Source organism: Cynara cardunculus, assembly GCF_001531365.2.
Source record: "Cynara cardunculus var. scolymus isolate 2C chromosome LG 13, CcrdV1, whole genome shotgun sequence".
Lineage (NCBI taxonomy): Eukaryota > Viridiplantae > Streptophyta > Magnoliopsida > Asterales > Asteraceae > Cynara > Cynara cardunculus.
Window position 1 is genome coordinate 9,446,160 of NC_037540.1, and position 14,508 is coordinate 9,460,667.

General features: G+C 34.5%; 2 protein-coding genes across 3 annotated transcripts; one reads left to right on the top strand and one right to left on the bottom strand.

Annotated features, from left to right (window-relative positions):
• Positions 1–4,020: 4,020 nt before the first annotated feature.
• LOC112524716 (copper transport protein ATX1) lies at positions 4,021–6,184 on the top strand. 2 transcript variants are annotated; one of them, XM_025134673.1, is made up of 3 exons: positions 4,021–4,114; positions 5,151–5,226; positions 5,836–6,130. In XM_025134673.1, exons 1-3 carry the CDS (start codon positions 4,106–4,108, stop codon positions 5,982–5,984), a joined length of 234 nt encoding a protein of 77 aa, XP_024990441.1. In that variant the 5' UTR covers positions 4,021–4,105; the 3' UTR covers positions 5,985–6,130. The 2 variants fall into 2 exon arrangements, with proteins under 2 accessions (XP_024990441.1, XP_024990440.1); XM_025134672.1 differs by lacking the exon at positions 4,021–4,114 and having other exon boundaries at positions 5,139–5,226; positions 5,836–6,184.
• A 1,224-nt stretch (positions 6,185–7,408) lies between these two features.
• On the bottom strand, positions 7,409–13,503 carry LOC112525497 (neutral/alkaline invertase 3, chloroplastic-like). Its single transcript, XM_025135650.1, has 8 exons — positions 13,399–13,503; positions 12,955–13,046; positions 11,866–12,634; positions 11,164–11,329; positions 10,856–11,067; positions 9,433–9,926; positions 9,292–9,340; positions 7,409–7,972 (listed from the first exon to the last, which is right to left on the bottom strand). Exons 3-8 carry the CDS (start codon positions 12,547–12,549, stop codon positions 7,646–7,648), a joined length of 1,932 nt encoding a protein of 643 aa, XP_024991418.1. The 5' UTR covers positions 12,550–12,634; positions 12,955–13,046; positions 13,399–13,503; the 3' UTR covers positions 7,409–7,645.
• Between the last annotated feature and the right edge of the window lie 1,005 nt (positions 13,504–14,508).

Consider the following 14,508-nt stretch of genomic DNA (forward strand, 5'->3'; position numbering starts at 1 on the left):
AAAAAAACAAAGTTTGTGTTTTTTCTAAAAATTAGTATTGCGATGCCTAAAAATGTATCTTATTGTTGGTGTTTTTTTTCTTACAAAATTACAAATTAAGAAACTATAAGAAAACATAATAAAAAAAATTAAGTGAATCCACAACAAAAGGAAAAATAATCAAAATTCTCACAAAATTCTAAAGCCTCAATGGAGACTTCTCTTTAATCCATGTTCCAATGTCTTGGACTTCTCTTTAATCCATATTCTAATGTCTTATTACATATATTGATAAACTTGTGTATACTCTTCTGCCATAGATGATAGATGGAAAAGAAGAGGAGAGAGCGTACCTATAGTTTATAACTCGTACATGGATATGAAGAACACATAAATGAAAAAAACCTAAAGATTGAGGGATTTAGAGAAAAAACCAAGGATTGAATGATTTAAATGTTAGAGTTGAAACATACCAAGAGAAGGGAAGGGTTTTTGAGTTAAATGTGAACATTAATTTGCAAAATTGCTAAGGAAAAAAAATCAAAACGTGGAAAAAAGAGGAAAAGTGGTTTTTAGATGAGAGATGGAAAAGAAGAGCGAAGAGCGTACCAGTAATTTATAACTCGTACATGGATATAGAGATGGAGAACACATAAATAGAGTTGAAACGTACCAAGAAAAGGGGAAGGGTTTTTTGAGTTAAATGTACACATAAATAGAGTTGAAACGTACCAAGAAAAGGGGATAGGGTTTTTTGAGTTAAATGTACACATAAATAGAGTTGAAACGTACCAAGAGAAGGGGAAGGGTTTTGAGTTAAATGTGAACATTAATTTGCAAAATTATTAAGAAAAAAAAAATCAAAATGTGGAAAAAAGAGGAAAATATGATCTCTACGTCGAGGAGATGCCACGTCAGCATATCATGATTCTGCTTTATAGATATATAGATATATAGATTATATTTCATTTTGCACTATATCATGAGAGTCTCTTAATCATTCTGACCACTTAATCGTTCTGCACCAAACCATTCAACAATTGCCAAACAGCCCCTTATACTAAATAAAGAAACAATTTGTTTAGAAATATAAATATTTATATATGGTTTCTTTCTTGTGGTCAAAAAGTTTTATGTTAAGGGGTTCTTTACTAAAATTTTTGGGGTAAGTACTTATTATGGTAAGAGTTTTCATTCAAATAAGAGATCTGATTCAGGTGAGATTTGACAGAAAATGGTTGGTTGCCAAACGTTTTTGCGTCAAGTCTAACTGGAAAGAAATGACCAGTATATTCCTCTATATGTAATAAGTGCTAACTAAATATTGTTACATACGAAATGTTTTGAATATATTTTTAAATTCTTTTTTCCTTATTCTACTTTTTTAATAAATTATAAATGGGGCTGCCTATTTGGTACGGTTAGCATGGGATGTAACACGCACTGTAGCTCAAGGCGTGTTTGAACCATAATAACCCATGGCATGTCATAACCCAATGTGCGGTTTTTGTAACGCAATATTTGTTTTTAAAATCCTGTTAGTGTCTTATTTTTAGTTTTTAGTATATAACATAATTTAAATTGTTTAATATTATTGACTCATTAGAATTATAATATAAACCATATGTGTTTATACACACACACAACGAAATATTCATTTAAGAAATGATAAATATTTGAAAAGTAAAGAATTAATCTAACCCTTCATCTGGTCAACATTTGCAGTTTTGACTATGAAATACTTGATAATTCCTCGCATGCATATGCGAAAGATGAAGAGGTAGTTTTTTTTTATTAACCTTGATATTCAACCCGCTATGCGAGCTGACTAATCCCAAGCCGACCACCTGCTTTGCAGATAACCCGGTGTCACCGCATTTGAGCCTCCGTGGCCACAAGAGGATTTTTATTTCTCCTTGGATTTGAACCTGAGACTTAGTGGTCTTTTAACCTTTGGAGTCAAACTCAAACCAAATAGGCAACAAACGGTTCACATGTGAACTCATGTGATTCACATATAAATTATATGTTCATATTTGAACCCGTTAATGAGTTCACATATGAACTAATTAACTGATTCACATATGAACCAACATGTTTATATGTGAATCAACACGTAAATTACATGGGTTCGCACGTGAACATATAATTAATATGTGAATCACATAGGTTCACATATAAACCCATTTGTCGTCCATTTGTAAAAGTTACAATCTACCCCCTATTTTTTGCATAGCCGCAATTCTTGACTAGTCAAATCCGATCTTAATCGTATGAAATGCTAGGATCACTTCATTACTTCTCAATTATTTATCACTTCTCAAAATAACATTTCTCTATGTGTGTGTGTATAGGAAAATGTTCATTTGAGAAGTCGTAAGTATTTAAGAAGTAAGAACTGATCTTAACCTTTCATCTGGTCAACATTTGCGGCTTTGACTGTGAAGTACCGGATAATTCTTCGTATGGGTATTCGAAACATAGATGGGTGGTTTCATAAGTTATACAAATAGGCAGCAGATTCTCATGTGAACCCGTGTGACTCACATATGAACTATACGTACATATGTGAATTAATTAATTAGTTCATATATGAATCATACGGGTTCACATGTAAATGAGTTAATTAGTTCATATTTGAATTACAAGAGTTCACATGTGAATCACACGGGTTCACACATGAACTAGTTTGTCATATATTTGTAAAAGTTACAAAATTACTTCCTCTACTTTTCTCATAGTCACAATTTTTGACTACTCAAAGCCGTAATTCTTGACCAGTCAATTTCGATCTTGATCGTATGAAGTGCTATGATCACTTCTTTACTTCTCAAATATTTTTCAAATTAACCCATCCATGTATATATATATACATATATATATATATATATAGAGAGAGAGAGAGAGAGAGAGGTGAGTTATTATAACTTTTTACATTTGTACAACTCAATCTCAACCGTCCATTTAATTTAATGAATATGTGATTTCATAAAAGTTTAGATTGTTTTCTAATATAAAGTATTGATCATAATTAATGAACTCTAATCATTTTTCATAAATATTCAAATCATAATAATAAACTCTCATCATTTTCATAAATATTTCAATTGATTGGATTATGGTTGTACAAATGTAATGAGTTGCGTTTCAAACATCCCATATATCACCTTTTCTTTAAAAACTCACTTACTTTTCTATTACAAATGTGATGAGTCGTACAAATTGATATATTTAGAGAAATCAAACTCACTTACTTTTCTATTAACCACGTGTCTAAAAATATTAAAATACATCACCTTTTCTTTAAAAACGTTATTTTCTAATGGAAATATAAGATACATTTTTTAATATAAAAACGTTCAAGTGTACTGCATATGTAGTATAGTACAAGGTACGTCCAAGTTATATTTCATTGATTTGGTGGCCAATAAACCTAATTACCTTTCATATACAACAATGATAATTTTATGAAGTTTAAGGGGTATTTTTGTAAACTTTTAAAACTTGATTCACTTTCGAGAAGGTTGCTCCGACAACCACCCGACATAGCGCCTCCATATGAAACCTACTTCGTGTCCCAAATGGATCAAATCAATAGAGTAATAGAAGCATTGGTCAACGTAGCTGATTTAGGGAGGTGGTGTTTTTCATTGGTGGACAAAGGATGATGAGAGGATGTTGTATTCGGTTGTTACAGTGGTAATATATGTCAACCGTAAAGGTGGTTGTTGGATGTGTTGTAAGACGGAAAAATGTTTATTGTTGTCCGGAATGGGGAGTTTTGAATCAAAGGGTCTTTGGTCTAATGGTATCGTAGCCTTTGTAAACTAAAGAGGGACGTATTTTTACAAAAGTGGAAGTTTAAGGACCAAACTGAAAAAACTGATAAAAGTTAGTCGCTTTCTAGAATAACGGAAACGTCAAGTCAACGCAACGCAACGCAACGTCGTGATGACTGACGACCAACCGGCCGTCACCAAACCAGATGCCAATTCAACCATCCATAAGAAAACGTGTCTCCCCTTTTTATCTCTATACCTCTATTTAAATAAACCCCAACTCTGTTCATTTCGCCCAAATTCAATCCATTTATCCTTTGTCCAATTTCTTTCAAATTCAATTGACCATGTCTCAGGTAAATTCTATTCATCTCTCTGATTATTATGTTCTTTAATTTTCACGGGTTGGATCGGTTTGATATGATCTATTTTCTTGTGGATTTTGTTATTACGATCACGAATACCTTTTGTTTCGATCCGACTGAAACCCCTTTTAAGTTCATCTTTCAATTTTATTGATGATGGATTTGTCTGTATTGACTTGGATGATAATTGATGTATATTGAGCTTTGGGGCGATATTTCGTTTAACGTTGAATTTACGGATTACAAATTAGGTTTTTGTGGAATCAGGTGGAAATAATCTTGCGGTGAGAATTATTTTGTAGGATTAGGTGGTACTCTGATTTATACAAGGCGAATTTCAGTTCAATGAAGTACAAAATTGAAATTTGTGCCTTTACCTGATGAACTCCAGAATGATCCCAAAAGGGAAAAAAGAATTACTTGCTTTTTCTGGATATTTGTTTATGTAGTTATGGAGTTTTTTCAGAGAACAAGTCTCATATTGGTGTAGATGATGATGTATATTACAATAAAGTGATCCAAGAGTCACAGCTGGTTGTTAATTATTTCTTAGATGAAGCCTAAATGGTTGTTTCCATATCAGAGCCTGATTAGGGCACAATTGCCCATTTGCGCTACTCAAATGCTATAATGGCATGTTTGCATCAGTTCTTGATTTGGGCTAAATTTCAGTGGATCATAAGGCACAATATTCACATAGGCTAGCTAAATAATAATCCATATTTCAATTCGATGTGATTCATTTTTCTGCCAATTGCTTCTAAATTGCTTAAATGATCTTTTACATTGTTAATGTGTCATATTAATTTGTTGGTCTAACTGTAAGTTTTCAAAGAGTTGAGTTCTTTTTGTGGTATTACATTGGAGATTCTAAATTGCAATATGTGTTTTGGGTATAATTTGAAATGGGTTTTGTTCATTTCCAACTGAATCCAAGACTATGGTTTGTTTCACCGATTATTAATATGTAATTGATGATGATTTCCGAAACTAGAAACTTACAAAATTTCTGTTGATGGGAATGCAGACTGTTGTTCTTAAGGTTGGTATGTCATGTGGAGGCTGTGTCGGGGCCGTGAAGAGGGTTCTTGGCAAAATGGAAGGTTTGTTAATTCGTCTTTCCGTCAAGTGCATGCTCGCATTACTTGTCCATTTTTCTTTTATCCAAGGCTATGTTTGGTAAACTAGTTGATAAGCTTGTTGTTGGTTGATAAACTAGTCATGTTTGGGAAAGACTAGTTGATATACTAAATGACAATGTAAAATTACCTAAAAGGATGTTGAAAAGTTAATTGGAAGTGACAGAATTGGAAATAAAATGGAAAAAAGCCTCCAAAGCTTGGCTTATAAGCTAGTCTATGGCTTACCAAACAGGGTTTTTTTCAATAAGCTCAAAAAATAAGGTAGCTTATAAGTAATACATAATTTCTTTCATTTCCATACAACATCAAATAGAGCTAGATTTAATAACTTGAGAATGTAATCAAGATTTTTTACTCAAAAGTTTAGGTAATTTACTTCATTTACCATTTCTTTTTTAAAGATTTTCAAACAGAGGACCAGTGTATGCATTTAGGATTCATTTAAATATAGATGAATTGTTTACGGGCATATCACAGGGGGGTAGGTTCAAACGAGAACCATAAATATTTTGAGAATCTGGGAACCAACTATTTATGTTATATTAATCATTTATAATGAAAACTGTACAGGGGTGGAGACTTTTGACATTGATCTGGAGCAACAAAAAGTGACTGTGAAGGGTAACGTACAGCCGGATGCAGTTCTGCAGACTGTTTCCAAGACTGGGAAGAAAACCGAGTTTTGGCCTGCTGAAGCAGCAGCAACTTCTGTTGCTTAAATTTTCGAAAACTAATGGTTTGTGGAACTGGGTATTAAATCTATGGTTTTTGGTCTTCTGTAAAGCTTAAAACTATCTTGTGACTGTAACATTTGGTAGTTTGCAGTTGAATAAATGCAGAACATAATTGTTGTGTTGTGTTGTGATTTCTTCATTCTTCAAAAATCTTACAAAATGTTTGATAGTTCATCTTTTGTATCTTCTTCAATGTTCGCAAGTTCATTTATGTTGGTGATTTTAGTGTAATCAAACATTTTGGTTTAATTGTGATTTGTTAGCGATCGACTAGGTGAGAAGGCAAATATAATGTGAGTTATAGGAGGTGTAGAGTGCATACTCATAAATGTTGTCCATATCACCTTAGATCACAATAAACCCGGGGTCTAAGGGGGTTGCCCTCTTTTAAGGAGAGCACCTTTGGTGGTGTTGTAAAGAGAGTGATTCTCCTGATTTCGTGAAACCTAAGATATTATAAGGTCAAAGTATAGTATTACACGATATCCAAATGATTGTAACCATAAAGCCTGTTTCTAACCATAAGGGTGGTGCCCGATTGGTTTGAGTTTGGCTCCTAAGGTCAAAAGTACCAGGAGGTCCCTGGTTCAAATCCAAGGAGAAATAAAAATCCTTTTGTCGTCACGGAGGTTCAATGACTCCGGCCATTTAGTAAAGCAGGTGGTCGTCCTGGGATTAGTCGGTTTGCATAGCGGGTTGAATATCCAGGTTAATCAAAAAAAATATATTATAGAGTGTCATTTTATCTTACTGAGGACATGACAATGATCAATGATTCTACCTTATAAGCTTAAGCGTCTTTCATCCAATCAGAATAATTTATTTGTAGCATTATAGAAAAACTTCTAAATTTTTTAATAACATAATTATCAATCGTAAAAATAATAACACATGAATATAATTTGTATAAGTTAATAAATTTAAGAATTTTATTGAAAATCTATATGAAAAAATAAAATAAAAAGAACAATAAATTGCGTTTTTCGTCTCTATGATTTGTAATTCATTACTATTTTTGTCCTTGTGATTAACAATTTATTGTTGTTTCGATCTTTTTGGTTTATAATTCTTTACGTTTTGGTCTATTGTACTTTAAATAAGAATTATTGATGGCTGAAAATCTTACCTGATAAGTGGAAAGAAAACACTTACCTAGTAAGTGCTTACTGGGTAAAAGACAACAACAATGCATTTTGATGGCTGAAAATGTTACCCAATAAGGTAAGTAAAAGTGGTAACGCTTACCAATAAAAACTTGCGCGATAAGCGTTTGATAAACGGCCCCTACAGTCAATCATGTTATCTTTGATTTCAAACAAGAAACCAAACACATTGTTTGAGAAAATAAATGAAACCAAATTAAGATCCTGCTTCCAAACAGCATAGTTTTCATTCCAAGCCCATAAGACTGCAAGAATGGGATCATTTCTCTTCATTTCATAATCATATACAAGAACAAAGTACATATTTACATGTCTTCAAACGGAATGTAATTGTACATGGTCTTTTTGGATCGTTTCCATGACTCGAACTCGTGATCTCCAATCACAAATAACAAGCAATACGAGGCGGCTTAAATTTGCGCCCCTTACTATATAGTATAATCTATACCTAAAGAACAAATAAACTTTCCCAAAATAGAAAGGTCATACAATGTAGGTCTTCTCGGAAGGCTTTGGACCGCGTTTCTTTCGTGGATTAGAAGTGATCATGCACGAAAAGGCATTAACAAGCTGGGAATCTTCATCCGTCATCAGAATCTTGGCTTTCGTTGGGTCGGCAAGGAGAAGTTTTGATACAAGATATCCTGCAATTGTCCATGTTTGAAATAATCGCGATTGCTTCCCTATAAACCTTCCTCTTTTGGTGTCGTAGTATTCAGGCCACTTGTCTTGAGCCAACCGCCTCTCTGCTACCTCAACGGCTCTTGCGGCGATTTCTGGCCTGTCCATCTTGATGCATGCCACTGTAAGCTGTAAAAGAAATACTCAGACTCAGGGGCCGTTTACCAACACAAATGGGTAAGTGCTAATCGGGTAAGAGTGCGGTCTGGGTCAGCAACTAATTACTGACCGAGTAAGAGTCCCTCCCTTAGCTTACCAAGTCAGCATTATGGACCGGTAAGAGGGGCTTCGTAATCAACATCTCTGATTGGGTAAGAGGTGGTAAGCAAGTACTGAACAACCCCCTTGTTAATCCATTCTTGTGTTTTTTTTTCTTTTTCATTTTCGATTGCTTACTACTCCATCCCAAAATGAATGTCCACAACAAAAAGACAATTTTAGGAATATGAAATTATTGACAAAAGGACAATTTCACCCTCAATTATAGAGAGAAATTCTCTCTCATAATTAAGGGTAAAATAGGAAAGTAGACATTTACTTTTGAAAGTAAACACTTACTTTGGGACAAACTAAAATAGTAACACAGACACTTATTCTTGGACATAGGGAGTATCTACTAGTCTTGGTTCTTCTTTCCCTTTTCTTTTCGCTCCCACTTTTGCACAAGCTGAGGGTCTTCAGCTGCTCTACCCTTTGGGGTAGAGGACAGGTTTGTGTATATCCCGCTCATTTCAGACCCAACTTTCAAGTGGAATATACCGAGTTTGTTTGGTTTGGTTAATCCGCTCTTGGAGGTACACTTGGAGTTTTCGGGTCCAACTGACTACTTTTCAAATTCAAATTTCATGGGTTTTTGCAATAATCTAACACCAACAAATTCTATTTGTGCTGTTTATTATCAATTGTAGGATAGTGATCAAGATTTATCAGATATGTACACCATCCATATGAATATTGAATTCAAATGTAGTTCTTTTGACCTCAAAACTCACCCCTCTTCTATTGATAAGGAATTTTAGCTCTTCTAGTTTTATATCTAACCTAAATACTAGCTCAAATGAAATGTAGTTGGTCATGGCCACTTCGTGCAACAAGTACCAAAGGGCTCGACATTATTTCACGCAAATGCAACAAAGTTTTGCTTAGTTCCTATTTAGTGCAACGAAGAATTTTTATGTCAACCTATGCAACATAGTTTCAAAATTTCCAATTTTGTAAACTGGTAACCTATTGGTCCTGTGACCATTTGATGACGCAAATACCCGTTTACAAAAGTTTTCGAAATGTTCACGAAAGGGTTACGCGTATTGGACGATAAACTTGACTTCCACGTCACCAAATGTTACAAGATCAATAAGTTACCGGTCAAAATGGGTACAAAATACGAAACTTTGTAACATTAAACTTAATTTGCATTTTTCCCTATTATTTCAGAAACGACTGTTTACCTGCCAGAGCAAAGTTGGCCACGAACCTCCATTGTGGTATGACCATGGCCTGCAAAATCCCACGATCGTGATAAATCAATGGTTCCCTAAAGACGGAACAGACCAAAGAAACAGAAATATAACATCAAGATAGAGGTTTACGTGTTCTTAGGATCACTGCCTGTGATAATTTGCCATTCCTGACCTTCAAGAGCAGGATAACAAATCTTGAAAGGCATATCCGCGACTAAATCCGCCCATTTCGCTTCAATAAGATCCAAAATCGCGTGTGATTGATCAGCTGTAACTAGACTGCTGACTACAGACCAAAAATTTCCAAGAGAGAAAAAGCGGAAGTCCATATGAGCCGGTTGCAGGTTTCCAATAAGGTATCCTCCTTTATTTGGCATCCATTCTACTAACCACGGAGAAATTTGATCAGGGTAAATGTTGAATTTGTTGACGGCATCATAAGAGTATTCTTCAGTCTTGTAACGGTAGATTTCGTTAAGTTTTCCCATATCTATCCAGTAATATTCTCGTATGTGGAATGATAATGCAACAAGACGGTTGTTTAAGGCTCTAACAAGATCTGCTGTTCCATCCTCTGGTGCAAGCATTTCCCGTGCACACATTAATGCGGAATAAAATAACGCCTGAAATCACGAATAGTGTCATGTATATCAGAGGCGGGTTAAAAGGGTGCCCGAAGATTCAGTGGTTGTTTGACTAGTTTACGTGGCTTGAAAATGCTTGTTATAAAGGAGTAATCTTATTAGCACAAATGCTTGCCCCCTCCTATCATCCTTAAAAGATACACCCTCCGTCCCAAAATAAATATCGACAATGAAAAAAGCAACCTGTTAGAAAATGTGTAATTATTACACTTTTTAATTGGCTAAATGACAATTTTACCCTTAATAATAGAGAGAGCAAATAATTTCACAATCTCATAATCAAGGGTAGAATTGGAATATAGACAATTCATTTTGAAAATGGACACTTAGGGACCGTTTACCCGAATGCTTATCCAGTAAGAGTCAACACCCCCGATTCTAGTACATCAAAACGGCATTGTATGCAATAATTTACCCGGGAAGCGCTAATCGGGTAAGAGTCGTCACCATCACTTCCCAGGTGAGATTCGGTCCTTGCCATGTTCATCCGCTAAGGTAAGCGCTTACCGGGTAAGCGTTTATCAGCAAGACACCACCCTCACTTACCTTATCGGGTAATATTCTCGGCCATCAAAATGGATTGTTGGTAAGCGTCTTTTCCCCCTTATGCGCTTACTAGGTAAGTCTTCTCCTCCACTTACCGGGTAAAATTCTCGGTCCTTGCTATGTCTCTTAGCGTTTAAGATTTTGGTCCTTGCCATGCTCACCGGTAAGGTAAGTGACACTCAGTAAGCACTTACCCGGTAAGAATTTAGTAAATGGCCCCTAATTTTAGGACAAACTAACATTGAAATGTGGATACTTATTTTGGGACAGAGGGAATTTAAACATCTAACAAATAATCAAACAATTTTCTTAAACTGTAAAGTCAAACATTACAATTTTCACGAGGGAAGTAAGAGGATTACTTGGATTTCGAGCGGGTGGCCATGAATTCCCATACGGCGATCGATCATGCAAGGACCATCAGCAACCAGCAAAGTAGGAAACATATCGAAACCATCAGCAAGACATAACTTAAGGATCATCTTAATTCCAGTTTGAACATCAATTCTCTCTTGGAGTGACATATCTCCGGAACTCTTTCCATATGCACGTAACAATATAATCCACCACAATCCTATTGTAAGAAATTGCCAAAAGAGTGAGAAAACAAAAAACATGTTTCAAGTCCAAAAGAAACAAACAAAGGGACATATGGCATGCTGATATATACCAGAATCAACAGGGGCAACACGCCCAATTGCAGCCTCTCCAAAGTCGGGATCTAATACTTCTTCGGTTGCGGTGTCATCACCCTCAAGGGGTACCGTACGAACCTTAAAACTGGCTGGCATCAATCCCTGACCAGGGCTATGACAATCCATCGTTTTCTCCCAGCTCTGCAAAACAAGAAAATTTAGGTAAAAATTGATGATGTTTCACTCTTTGGCAATTTAGATATCTAGCAAAGCACCAAATTCTTGAAATTTGGAACACGACGAACAATGTCCCCGTTGGGGTGCATTTGGTATGTGGACAGGATTGGATGACAGGAGTGAGGTAGGAGGGTGAAAGAATCCCTGAAGGTTTTAGGGTTTAATTTGACATGGGTAGTTTAGTAATTTATCAATCTTGTCTAGGCTCTTGATTTTCGTTCCATGTATTTTGGCGGACACAAAGAATGCATTTTTGTCCCAATCGGGTCCTGTCTTTTCCCACTTTTATGTTGCGCCCAATGTGGGACAATAAGTGTCCACTTTCAAAAGTAAGTGCCTACTTTTCAATTCTACCCTCAATTATGAGATGGAGAAATTCATTACTTCCTCTACTAGCAAATGTGAAATTGTCATTTACCCTCATTTTCTTTCTTAAACCTATGAATGTGGAAGTTGAAAAAACCGCACAGAAGAATATGGAAGTTCAAACTGTTAACTACCTGAAGTTGAAGTGTGTGAAGGATGAAACTGCGGACAATGTCATACTCCCCTTTTAATAAGAATGCTATACCGGAAGGTATGAAGTCACGGATGAAAACTTGATCGTAGTTAAGAACACTTGAGCTGGTGGGGTCCTTTGCAGCTATAGTTCCAATAGGACTACCACAATAGGTCACAATGGATTCACGCAGTAGGTCCCACGCTTCATCCTCGATCATATCAAGACTAGTCTTTTGCATCTTATCATGGACTTTGCTATCAGACATCGAAACCTCCTTTTCTTTCTTTAACCTTTGAACGTCCTCCGAATCCAAGAGATTTGGTGGATTAACCATATCGTGAATGGTATTAAACTGTTTGGCATTATCCACAAACCATGTACCATTTCCATCCTCAGCAGTAAAACCACTAACACTTTCAGCATTTTTGCATTTACAACACGAATGATCAAATCGTCCGTTTTTGAAGCTTTCATACGGAATTCTAGGAGTTCTAGGAAACTGGCGATGAATATGACCGTTCTTGAAAATACTTGAGCACCTGAATAACCGAACAACACTTGATCCACTTCCCTTTTTGCATTTTGTAAGGGATCCAGGAGAAAATGTTAAATCCGACTTGAGGAATTGCTTCAAAGGTGCAACCCCACAGAAAACTTGCAAAATTGCTTCAGAAGAACCCATGGCAATAACTAGGCTTTATAGGTTCCAGCAAAAACCGAACGGATTCAATTCAAACACCCTGGTCCTCCCCTTCTGTTTGATATGCCTAATGGAAACATCAACCCGAAAAAGAAACAAAGTTAAAGATGCTATTATATCACTTGAAATCTTGGGTTATAGAATCAATTTAGCAATTTGGTCATATTTTCAAGATCAAAGAGCATGAATCGGCAGGCAGCCGGGGGTTACAAGTTTCACCCCAAAAAGTGGGTCTTCAAAAAGAAGGTCAAACATGAAACCACCCCATAACTTTGTTGGTAAGAATTTTCAATATTCAAATTTAAGGGTCAACTTGGATTTTCTTCTTCATGTTCAACTTTTAGACCTTGCCATTGGTAAGGATTTGAATATTGTATGCATAATAACCTCAATTTTCTCTGAATCTGAACAAATGGATATCAATGTCTGCTCCAAATGGCTTGTTTGACTACAAAAGTGATCTACAACAGAATCAACACCTAAAAGGGAAAACAGAATCAATACATAAAAGAAAAACAGAATCAATACTTGAAAGCAAACAGAATGCAGCAAATCATTATATCAACATGTTTAACCTAATTTAGCGCAGGATTCATGTACTGAAATAACGATCGGAGAAAACCCTTTTATAACCTTGGTAAAGATGAAACATCCTCTTTAATACGTCACCAAACACCACGATTAATTTTGAGATTTTGTCCTCAAATTATCAAAAACCACATTATAAACGAACTAGCAAACAGCATTTGGGAGTTAGGATTTGGGATTTGAACAGAACTATGAGATTTTTGGTGAAATCAAACCAAAAAACTAAAAATTACAAGAATTTACCTGATTGAAGTGATGTTGATACAGAAATCGTGAAGTTGAATTGAAGGAAGGTTATAATCTCTGATACCCAAGTCGAGAAATGGTCGATTTCTGTGTTTAAGTTGGCTAATTTGTTGAAGAATGGGGTTTTGAAAGGAAAAGTAAAAGGAAAACTTGAACGCATGAACAACAATTGAAGAACTGAATGCAGTGCTGTTTGTTTGTGGCTATATACATGTCTGCGTTGTTTTGTGGCGTCCTTCTTTCCCTTTTTCTACAGATATTTTTATTTTTTATTTTTGAAAATTGAAAAATCATTACTTTTTAATTTCCTCATAATAATACTAATATTTTATTATTTTAGTCCATAGATATATTTTAGTTGCATTTTATTAATAGATATTATAAGAATTTATTCTATTAAAAAATACATATAATGTTTTAATAAAATTAAGCAAATATCTAAAATAATTAAATAAAAACAATAAAAAAATATAATAATTAAATATAAAAGAAATCAAATAATATAATTTTTTAAAAAGAAAAGAAATTTAAAATAAAGGTTTTATTTTGCTATAAGTAACTTTTTTGCGCATACGAAAACGATGGTTCTCCCACGTGACAAAATAAAAGGTTAAGTTTAAAGCAACGTGTAATTTGTTTTTTTACGCATTTAAATGAATTACGAATTTATTTATTTTAATTTAAAATAATAAATCAGTAATTTCGACATACATAAACAAATTTAATACGATATTTTAGGATCAAAATAATTTAATTATAAAAAATACATAAAAACCGTTGTAACAAAACTGATTCTAAAAACAATCACATAATTAAGTGCTTATAAATTTCAACCCCTAATTAATTTTACACGTTATCCATTTAGATATGTTTTTTACTAGAAAGGTAATCATACAATACAACGAGATATATCTCGATTTCAATGTTTCATTTTATTTTTTTAGTCTCTGTCGATATTATAATACGTATTTATATGGTTTTGAATAAACAATAATGTTTTTCTTGATAAAATATAAATTTAAAGATACCATAAAATTTTTAAAAATTATAAAAGGTATCATGTTTGTGTAATTTCTTTGCTTCAATTTTTTGTTATAATTTAATTTA

Excerpts from the sequence above, each read along its gene's own strand:
- LOC112524716 (XM_025134672.1), top strand. The coding sequence starts at position 5,139 with ATGGGAATGCAGACTGTTGTTCTTAAGGTTGGTATGTCATGTGGAGGC. Across the intron at positions 5,227-5,835 it reads GGTTCTTGGCAAAATGGAAG|GGGTGGAGACTTTTGACATT; the intron begins GTTTGTTAATTC and ends AAAACTGTACAG.
- LOC112525497 (XM_025135650.1), bottom strand. The coding sequence starts at position 12,549 with ATGGGTTCTTCTGAAGCAATTTTGCAAGTTTTCTGTGGGGTTGCACCT. Across the intron at positions 11,068-11,163 it reads TGTTGCCCCTGTTGATTCTG|GATTGTGGTGGATTATATTG; the intron begins GTATATATCAGC and ends TTCTTACAATAG. Across the intron at positions 7,973-9,291 it reads GGCCAACTTTGCTCTGGCAG|CTTACAGTGGCATGCATCAA; the intron begins GTAAACAGTCGT and ends TTTCTTTTACAG.